General features: G+C 38.1%; 1 protein-coding gene across 1 annotated transcript; it reads left to right on the plus strand.

Moving 5' to 3' along the window:
• On the plus strand, positions 1-2,687 carry cyp19a1a (cytochrome P450, family 19, subfamily A, polypeptide 1a). Its single transcript, NM_001278879.1, has 9 exons — positions 1-225; positions 299-449; positions 525-679; positions 755-919; positions 1,010-1,124; positions 1,204-1,315; positions 1,426-1,588; positions 1,725-1,966; positions 2,180-2,687. The coding sequence occupies exons 1-9, from the start codon at positions 39-41 to the stop codon at positions 2,444-2,446; spliced, it is 1,557 nt and encodes a 518-aa protein (NP_001265808.1). The 5' UTR covers positions 1-38; the 3' UTR covers positions 2,447-2,687.
• Positions 2,688-10,935: the final 8,248 nt, after the last annotated feature.

Genomic DNA, 10,935 nt, shown 5'->3' on the forward strand with positions numbered 1-10,935 from the left:
AGCAGCTGTGCTCATTGTTGCTTGCATCCTTCTTTCTGATGGATCTGATCCCTGCTTGTGATCGGACAATGTCATCTTCATGTCTGGTGGCAGAGCTAGTCTCAATAGCCCCAAATACCACTGTAGGACTCCCATCCGGCATCCCCATGGCAACAAGGTCCCTCATCCTGCTCGTCTGTCTCCTGTTAATGGTCTGGAGTCACAGTGAGAAGAAAACCATCCCTGGTGAGTTTGATGCTCTCAATTTTAAAATAGGAATTTATCACAAACTCCTCATGATTTATGTTCTCTGCAACAGGACCTTCTTTCTGTTTGGGTTTGGGCCCGCTTATGTCCTATTTGAGATTCATCTGGACTGGTATTGGCACAGCCAGCAACTATTATAACAACAAATATGGAGACATTGTTCGAGTGTGGATCAACGGAGAGGAGACCCTGATCCTCAGCAGGTTGGTTACAGCTGCCAGTCCAGACGTTACAGAAGCAGATAAATAAGAGCATCTGACAGGGTTGTTTCTTTCCAGGGCATCAGCAGTGCATCACGTTCTCAAGAACAGAAAATACACCTCGCGTTTTGGAAGCAAACAAGGACTCAGCTGCATCGGCATGAACGAGAAGGGAATCATATTTAACAACAATGTGGCTTTATGGAAAAAGATTCGTACCTATTTCACCAAAGGTAAAATCTATCAACCAGAATTGCATTTTTCTGATTGAATATTGTACAATCTTTAATTATTGTTTTTTAACTTAGCTTTGACTGGGCCAAACCTGCAGCAAACAGTGGAAGTTTGCGTCACCTCCACACAGACTCACCTGGACAACCTGAGCAGTTTGTCTTACGTGGACGTCCTTGGCTTTTTGCGCTGCACAGTGGTTGACATCTCCAACAGGCTCTTCCTGGGTGTTCCTGTTGACGGTGTGTAGCTGTAGATGCAGCTTGTCCAAAGTGACCCACGAAGGATCATCCAGGGTCAGAAATAATGAAGTCAACTGTGTCACTGTGCAGAGAAAGAGCTGCTGCAGAAGATCCACAAGTATTTTGACACGTGGCAGACTGTGCTGATCAAACCTGACATCTACTTCAAGTTCAGCTGGATTCATCAGAGGCACAAGACAGCAGCGTGAGTTACTCGGCATCTTTTGAGTGTTTCCTCTCACAACAGCCTACTCTTAAGGATGCTTTCATGCATGCTTTCTCAGCCAGGAGCTCCAAGATGCAATAGAAAGCCTCGTCGAGCGAAAGAGGAAGGAAATGGAGCAAGCAGAGAAGCTGGACAACATCAACTTTACTGCAGAGCTTATTTTTGCCCAAGTAAGTCTAAGCTTTTCTTTTTTTGGGAGGGGGGCAGGTCTGGCTCTTTGGTTTTCAGAGGTGAATGTGGAAATTTTGGTAGTTTCATTTTTGGATTTCGTGCATTTTAGGGCCACGGTGAGCTGTCTGCTGAGAACGTGAGGCAGTGCGTGCTGGAGATGGTGATCGCAGCTCCTGACACTCTGTCCATCAGCCTCTTTTTCATGCTCCTGCTGCTCAAACAAAACCCACATGTTGAGCTCCAACTGCTGCAGGAGATAGACACCATTGTTGGTGAGCTGCTCTGTGAATCCCTGAAACAGTCCTTGATGTATTCTGGAGCTTGATAGCATAGTTTATCTGAAGAAAATCAAAATTACTCATGCTCAAAGTTGCAATGGGGGTTGATGACATCATCTTTTTGCTCCAGGGGACAGCCAACTGCAGAATCAAGATCTTCAAAAGTTGCAGGTGCTGGAAAGCTTCATCAACGAATGCCTGCGCTTCCACCCAGTGGTGGACTTCACCATGCGTAGAGCCCTTTTCGATGACATCATAGACGGGCACAGGGTGCAGAAGGGCACCAACATTATCTTGAATACGGGCCGCATGCACCGCACAGAGTTCTTCCACAAAGCAAATGAATTTAGTCTGGAAAACTTCCAAAAAAATGTGAGTAATTTCAACATTTGCGGTCAGGCAGACAAGGTTTTACAGTTAAAGCACGTGCAGTTAAAAAGCAGAACAGATCAGCTTTAAGTCTGTGACTTTCTTCAGCTAATATTGTTGTTTTGATTTAATTTAATAAATTATTGATGTGGATCGAAGTTTTTTTTAGGGGTGTCATGTGGGTCCTCTCATCCATTCTTCTCTTTCCTCCTCCAGACTCCTCGTCGTTATTTCCAGCCGTTCGGTTCAGGCCCTCGAGCCTGTGTTGGCAGACACATCGCCATGGTGATGATGAAATCCATCCTGGTGACTTTGCTCTCTCAGTACTCTGTCTGCCCCCATGAGGGTTTGACCTTAGACTGCCTCCCACAGACCAACAACCTCTCCCAGCAGCCTGTCGAGCATCACCAGGAGGCTGACCATCTCAGCATGACGTTCTTACCCAGACAGAGGGGAATCTGGGAAAGTCCCTCACCCTTTTAGTTGTTCCGTGACTTTGCGATTGTTTATATTCATATTACAAATGTATAAATATATTAATGCATATCCATTTACATATAGATATATACATATTCCATACATATAAATGTAAGACCACCAGTGCTTCATGTATATTTTATAACTGCACAATTTAAAGATCTTTTGAACTGTTATTCATCAAATGTTTTGCATTATGTGAAATGTTTTTTTCTTTTTTACTTACTTTACACATAAATTATTATACAAAACCTCTGTGTGATGGTCTTCCTTTTTTTGGGGGGGTGCATTGCTTTCTTCATTTTGGTTTTAGGCATACATTGAAGGAAAGTACTTTATGTAATTTGAGGACTAGGGCCTCCTCTAGATGGGACTGCGAAATCCCATACAGGAATTTGTCCCACATTACAAACCTTCAGAACTCACCTCAAGCAGTGGTTGAAAGGCAAGCAATCCATTTAACATTGATTTTTTTAACCTTCTACTGTGGTTTAGTCATATGACGTGCTTTTATTTGGATCTGTGTTATTCAGTTATGTTCTGTTTTTTTTTCCTTTTCAGGATGTACAATGTAAATTAGTAATATTGCTATAATCCAGTTTATCTATTACTGTCTGGATTATAATGTGTATTGTCCCCACCAAATAAATAGATAAATAAATACACTTCAAATCAAGTGGGAGAACCATAGGTGTAGACGTTTAAGTCAGCAAACAGACATGCTTTACAAATAAGTGTCTGCAGGAGTTACATTAGTAAAGAGGACAATAAAAATGAAAATTTTATATTTATTTTTTTATTTACCATTAAGGATCCCATAAACAATTACCAAAACACAGAGAAGTTCCATGTCATAAATTCCATCCTAAAAGTGTTAAATATCAAAAGGTTTTGCTATTAATAAATTTGATTTTTACTCAAAAAAGGATAAACTACAGCAATAAATTAGAAAAAAAGTCATGTTTTTTGTATTTACAAAAGCTGGTCAGAAGGGGGCAGAACTGCATCACACACAATGAAGGGCTCTGATCCCTAGGCACCTTCTAAATAAAGAAAGAAATCAAGTTAAATCAGTTTATTGTGCTTGTTTGCTCTATCTCGCGGCAAATGAGCCAAATATCACCCCCAAAACCCCAGACATCTATACATTGAAGCTGTTTCTACAGTCTGGACACTGAGGCCGCCTTAGAGGATTTCACCACACCAACATTTATTTCTGGTATGTTGATTTCATAACTCAGGGGTTTCATGTGGGTTAAAGTTCTGAGTTTGCAAAATGATGTTGCCAGAGACATCTGTCTTCAGAAAAAAGCCAGACATTTAGAAAAAAAAAGAGAGAGATAGAGAGAAACTCTCATCCCCATTCTGCCAACACAGAACCACCTGGGACCCGCTTAAGCCCACTGAAGGCAAAATGAAAATAATCTTTAGAAAAGAGAAAACCTACATAAATTCTGAGAAGATCAATCAGCATGTCCCTTCTAAAACATGTTTGCTTCAACAGTTTAATTTTTTTTTTTCTGAGAACATTTTTTCTATTTTTATAGCTTCTTGGCTGAAGCCAAAAAAAAACTGACTCTCCTTCTTTTTGATGTCTTCAATAGAGTCCTTGCATCTTTATTAGCTGCAGTAAATGCTGTTTCACATGCGTGCCGGAGTTTACTCAGCACATAATTATACTTGGTAATCTCAGATCCTTTTTAAAAATGCACACAAAAGTTCCAGGAAATGAAGAAGACAAAATAGATTTTTATCTCCTATTTTAAGGATAATCATTAAAAAGATGCCGTTTGTGAAAGAAAATCTGCATTTGGTCGTGTTAACAATCAATTTGTTTTTTCAAAAACCCCACAAGTTGTCAGTATGACTTTCATTCAGTGCAATTATTCTGTAGAATCCAAACCAAATTCATACCACAATGAGTAAAAGTGTTTCCTGCAGAAGCGCTGTTTCAAATTGTGAAGCAACGAAGGATGTGTTTAGCTGAAATGCCGCTGAACGACACATCTGACTAACCTGTCAACACTTAATGTCGGGTACAGGAGTAGCTGCAGGGTGAAGACGTGCCATAATTATCACATCCAGAGGCCTGAAATTACCTAGAGTTAGGATCTATCTATCTATCTATCTATCTATCTATCTATCTATCTATCTATCTATCTATCTATCTATCTATCTATCTATCTATCTATCTATCTATCTATCTATCTATCTATCTATCTATCTATCTATCTATCTATCTATCTATCTATCTATCTATCTATCTAAGTTTTATAACTAGATTCTGGTTATATATGCCAATATTTGGAGTCAGGGGTATATAAAGCTGCTACAGAAGGTTTTGCGTATTTTTGTGTATATGTTTATAAGTTAGTTTAATTCTTGTTATGAAGAAGTTGTTGTGTCCTTGGGTGAGATACTTAAAAAGCACTGTGATAATAAAGTCCTTTGGTTTATTCCGTTGTGAACCCGACTCGTACTTTTGTGTCTCTGTGATTCAGAAGATACTTTCTCCTGACAGCCATTTGACGCATCTGATGAAATCTCCTTTGGTAGTTCGACTGAGTATACCTTTAGCATTTACAGTTTTTCTCAGTCGCTTTAGTACAATTCTCAGATCAGAATTGAAGTTTGCAAATACGTGTGTGCATTTCTCAAAACAATTTGTACAAACAGCAAAACACTATGGATTTCTTGCAAAAGCCTGTAACTTGCTCAAAATCTTTAGTTCATCTCCCAAAACTAAGTCTTTATGTCATTGAACATGTCAGTGCCATCAGAATGTCAAGTCCTTGTGTCATTGTCTACGAACAAGACGGTCAAATTACTTAGTCATGTTGTCAATATAACTGTGTACTTTAGAGGGAGGTTCTGATGTAAAATATGGCTAAAGTTTTGATGACAATTATTGTAAAATGTAAGTTACACCTTTTTTGTTTGATTGCAGGAGACTGGACAAGATTCACATTTACACTTTTATCGTTCATATTGTAATTTGTTGACAGACCATGTCATACCAACATAGAAAAAACCCACTGCAAACAGTAACACAAAGGGAAAAGAAAGATAGGACAATATTCTGTACAACAGTACAGGCAGTGCAGTAGGAATTGGTGTGGTCTTCCTACACCTCTTGTCGTTCCTGTATGTTAGGCCACAAATTCTCATCCACATCACAGCGAATATCCTCTCTTGCAATGCAGCGAAATATGTTTGTCACATTATGACAACTTGGTCAACCATTTTGCAGTTAATGACTTATATGATGAACTAATCACTAGGTGTTTTGAGGAGTAAGACTATTGCACATTGAACTATATAATACATTTTGATCAACATTACATAAACAATTGATAATGTAGCAAAGAGCAGAGAATTGTACATAATCATTTGCATGGATGTACCAAAGCAATTGCAACTTGTTCAAAGAAGTGAGAAACTGCTTATATGATGTGCACAAGTGACATCATGATGTGAAGACTGAACAAATAGTTTTGGGAATTTCATTCTGATCTGAGAATTGTACTAAAGCGACTGAGAAAAACTGTAAATTGATACTGAGGTCTGTGGAGTCCAAGGAGAAGCTGTTGAATACAATTAATGGTGCAGTTATGTTTCCTGTTTTCCTTTCATCTGTCTGATCTCAAGGACTTTGATTCCATGTCTATATCTAATTTGTTTTTTGCTTTCTTCTGTTCTACTGAAATGATGGGTCTTAGGTTACAGTTTTTCTCAGTCGCCTTGGTGCATTTCTCACAGCAGAATTAAACTTCCACAATATGTAGTCATTTAGCTACAACCTAGTGGCATTCATCTTCTTAACCGTTTTATTCCCTTTCGGGGTCACGGGGTTGCCGGAGCCTATCCCGGCCACTTGGGCGTAGGCAAGGGATACCCTGGACTGGTCGCCAGTCTGTCGCAGGGTAGAATATCCTCAATCACACATCCATTCACTCTCACACTCACACCTATGGACAATTTAGAGTTGCCAATCATACTATAATCATACTATAATGTAAAAACGACCAAGTACCATCACAACGGACAACACACGTGTGATGACAGCAAAAAATGATCAGCCCATCATTCCAGTCCATGTCCAACTCTTTGAATTTAACTAAGACATGTGACCATACGGTGTGGTAGAATGTTCTAACAATGTTTCCTTTGCATTTTTTTGATATGGAAAACAACAGAGAGAAGAACTTTATGAGAAAAATGTAAATGGATTTGCCAGTTATTCCTGTTTACTTGTTTGTTTGTACACATATTTAATTTACAATTGATTATCTTGCAAAAAATCAAGGAATCTGGAAAACTTCACCTGCACTGTTCAGTATCCAGGTATTTATCACTGAGTCACACTAGTGGAATTTTTGGCTAAAGCTGCCCTGAATTAATTGTAGGTCAGTGAATAAAATTGAATCGGATCGTTCAAAATGAACCAAATTGTGATATGAATCGGATCGTTGTTAAAATGAATTCTTACACCGCTTGTGCTATCCTAGGCACTTTGATATTGGGAGTTGGGTCATCTAGACCCACTAGACAGTGTGCTAAACCTTTTTTCTTCAGTGATTTGTGAACCTCACTGGTGTCTATGGATTACATGAAATCTTTCCACCTTTATCCACCTTTGTCATGGTAGGGAGAACACGTCAATGTAAGGGTGGGGTCATCTAAGATGGCACAATAAGGCTGTCTTCATATTACATGACATTGGGAAGCACCTCCAAAGTAATCAGTCACAATGAAAACATGTTCAAACCTTTTGACTTGATTGCTCAAAGATGCTGGAGTGATTATGAAAGTGACTACACTAACACTTTCATTGACATACATACTTGCTTTTGAAGATCAAATGATCAGTTTTGGCATTAAGGGAACTTAGGGTGCTTTTGAAGCATGAACTACCCATTTTGAGCCACTAAGTTGCTTTTGTGCAACTTAGTCTCAGTATTTTTGATAAAGTGACTCACTTACACGTGTTACCATGTTTTGCAGTTTGCACAAATTGTTTTGAGAAATGTTATAGCAGTGGTATAAACTTTAGTACTGTTGTGAAAAATGCACCAAGAAAGATTGTAGGTGTTCACTACTACCTGTTGCCAGCAACATGCCAGCAGAAAAAGCAGTACAGCAACATTGGGGGCTCACTGAGCAATCTACAACCTTGTGGGCCACCTGCGTACCTCGTACAGGTTTGCCCATTTTTTGGCAGCAGACAGCTGGCCGTTTTGACAAATGCATAAAATTAATATTATTGGTTCTTAATTTAGAGTTAAGAACATCTCATGCTTTGAACAGCAAAACATGAACTAAAATTTGTTTGTTTTTTTTGTTTGTTTTTTTACAAAAGTCCAAAGAGTTTCTTCTGATTGGTTAAAGCATTAACACCATTAACAACATTTTTTATACCTCCATGCTAAGAAACGGTGACAGCTCCACACAGGTCACAACCTATGTACACAACCAAACACAAACTCTGTCCTGGGCTAAATTTTTCTCATGGTCACGCTACGCTCTGCTTAAGTTCCCTGCTGGATTAGCGCTTCATTAAAAAGAGAGCATTGGTTGCCATGGAGACATCTACCACAAAGGGAAAATGGATCATCTTTCTACATTGTCAGAACAGTGTCAATGTGAATTGTACCTCCTACAGATTGCAGTGACACCGTTTTTCCAAGATGCTGGGAGACATTTTCAATTTTTGCATGTTTCTCAGCCGCTCTTGAAGTGGGTGCATCTATTTACTAAATGTGTCAGGATTTTTATGGCCACAAAGAACTAGTACAAAATGTGTCATCCTGCTCCTCTTAAGAAAATGTCATTTTTTTTCAGGCTGGTCTTTCTAAGGACCACTCGAAGCAAACGCCAAATATTCACTTTTTGGCTTTTATGAGCAGATTTTATGCAAAATCCTGTCGCCAAGTATCAACAAAGGGAAAAGTTGTACTTCTTCAGCACATAAAGTTCTTTTTAATGCTTGGTTTTCAAAATTATTTCACAGTTTTGATAGATTGAAGCAGGTTTAATTTATCTGCCCTTCCTCTACTTTCTGGTGGAATTATCTGACTGCAGAGCCAGGAAAACAGATCTTTAGAAGCATCAACAAAACTATGTTTCTACAGAGAAAACTACAATAACAGGTTCTTAAAAATGATAAATTAAAATAAATAATCAATTTCTACTGTAATTATTTTGAGATCAAGAGACATTTTTAGTTTTTCCAACACCTTTTGTGATTCTGTTGCACGGCTAATGTTAAGACATGTTCATGAAATTACAACATGAAAAACTACATCCTTCATGGATGAGCTTCCAGCGAGGCTGGGCTGTGCACAAGTCTAATATTCTGCTTCATCTTCACATTTCTGATTCTTGTAAAATGTTCATGCTCACTCTCAAACAAACAAAGCCGCTGTAGACTAACATTATACTGTTTAATCTCAGGGCAATAACACCGTGTGTTTCTATTCATACCCACACGGCCCACACACTCACTCTCCATTTCACTTCAGGCCACACAAGAACATAGCCTTATTGGCAGGATCAAAGAAGCTCTGCTTGTTGTTATTACAAGCATATCTTTTTGCCTCTGCAATATTGCAGTAGAGTCAACATGGCACGCACACACACACACACACATGCACAGTGTCAAAGATAAGTGAGCCTGGGGCAGTAAGATGGGAGGCTGATGCCATCTGGTGCCCGGCCTTCCCGCTGAGCAGCAGTGAGCCCCACACCTGTGGTGATGGTGACGCCTGCAACAATTGTGGGGCCACCAGCTGCACACCCACCTGCCCCACACAAAAACACTTAAAACATATTCAAGTTGATTGCTCAAATGAATGAAAAAAGTTCAAGTTTACGTTTACTCATTTGTCAATAGTACCCAGATTTTCCAGATGTGTGTGTTTTGCGTGTGTCTGTGTGTGCACGTCTGTGTGAGTGCGCTGTTGTTTCATTACAGTATATGTGCAGGACAGACTTAATGACTAATCATGATCCATAATTTTGGCATAACGTGTTTTTAATGACATCATTACTTAGACCAATTACTTATTAATTTTGAAAAGTGAAATATTTCAGTTCATTTTTCTTCAGTTTATTATTTCAGTTCAGAACTTCTTTGTTCTCCAAGTTTTTTCAGAATCAACACAGCTGAATTTTTTTTTTCGTTAAGAGCTAGGATCTGATAATAAGGAAGCTACTACTAAAATGAGTCAAAATCATTTTGCTCCATACTTTTGACAACCAAAAAACTTGATATAAGACTCAAAGTTGCAGTCACTTTTGGTTCAATTTTACGGATGTTACTTTACTTCCTAATTCTCTGCTGTCAAATGGTCGTGTGCATAGCAAATATGTATATATTTATACATATTATTTTACAGACATGTTTATATTTTGTCATATTGTTCTTTTCATTGTTTTTCTTTTCTTCTTTGCACTGAGATGGTGACTCCTTCAATCTCATTGTACACATGGACCAAGTGACAATTAAGGCATTTCTATCTATCTATCTATCTATCTATCTATCTATCTATCTATCTATCTATCTATCTATCTATCTATCTATCTATCTATCTATCTATCTATCTATCTATCTATCTATCTATCTATCTATCTATCTATCTATCTATCTATCTATCGATCGATTTATCTATCGATCTATCGATCTATCTATCATTTCTACTTATTACACTAGTTTGTGTCACTGTTATCAAAATAAACTACAATTAGCTACAAAAAAACTCATAAAAACAATCCTTTTGGTTATATACTTACTATAACATTCAGTTGAAAGTCATTCTAACTAACATTCTAATAGTTTTTTTTGTTCTTTGTTATTTCTAAAGGATTATATGAAAGCCCTTGTTTTTAGATTTTGAGAAAAAATGACTCGCATGGATTTGTATGGACAGATCATTGACTTATATCGACAGATCATTTTAGTACTTTCTAGTGATTTTTTTTTCTTGATATCAGTGTTCTTCTATTTTTAGGTTGGCTCTTTTCACACTGTATGAAAAACTTAAAAAAATGATAATTTAAATACAGTACAACACAATAAGACAGGAGTTCTTGACATGAACAGAGGGGTGCTGCAAAAACAAAAACTTTAAGCACTTCTTTATAACTTTACTGTAACACCTTCCACTGTTCTTGGAAAGCCTCACTGCTGGCTAATCAAGTTTTTCCACACGGAACTTTTTTAACCTTGTCTTTATGGGCTGTACTCGGAGCTTCAGGTATAGTCGTGCCTATATATTATTTAGCTTTTTATTGGATTGTCCAAAATGTCTTAGGTTGCTGAAGGACTAAGATTGCCCTAAAAAAGAAGTCAAGAGTCTTGCCTAAAAAACAACCACACAATGCTTTTAAGGTCCAGAAGTCGTCATCTTTACCTCATTAGATGCAAAAACACTTTCCTTGAAGCTCCAGTCACATTACTTTAATGAAAGTCTTACGTTTTTATTTGCACTACTGGA

Source organism: Oryzias latipes, chromosome 3 (genome assembly GCF_053564925.1).
Source record: "Oryzias latipes strain Hd-rR chromosome 3, Olatipes_Hd-rR_3.1".
NCBI lineage: Eukaryota > Metazoa > Chordata > Actinopteri > Beloniformes > Adrianichthyidae > Oryzias > Oryzias latipes.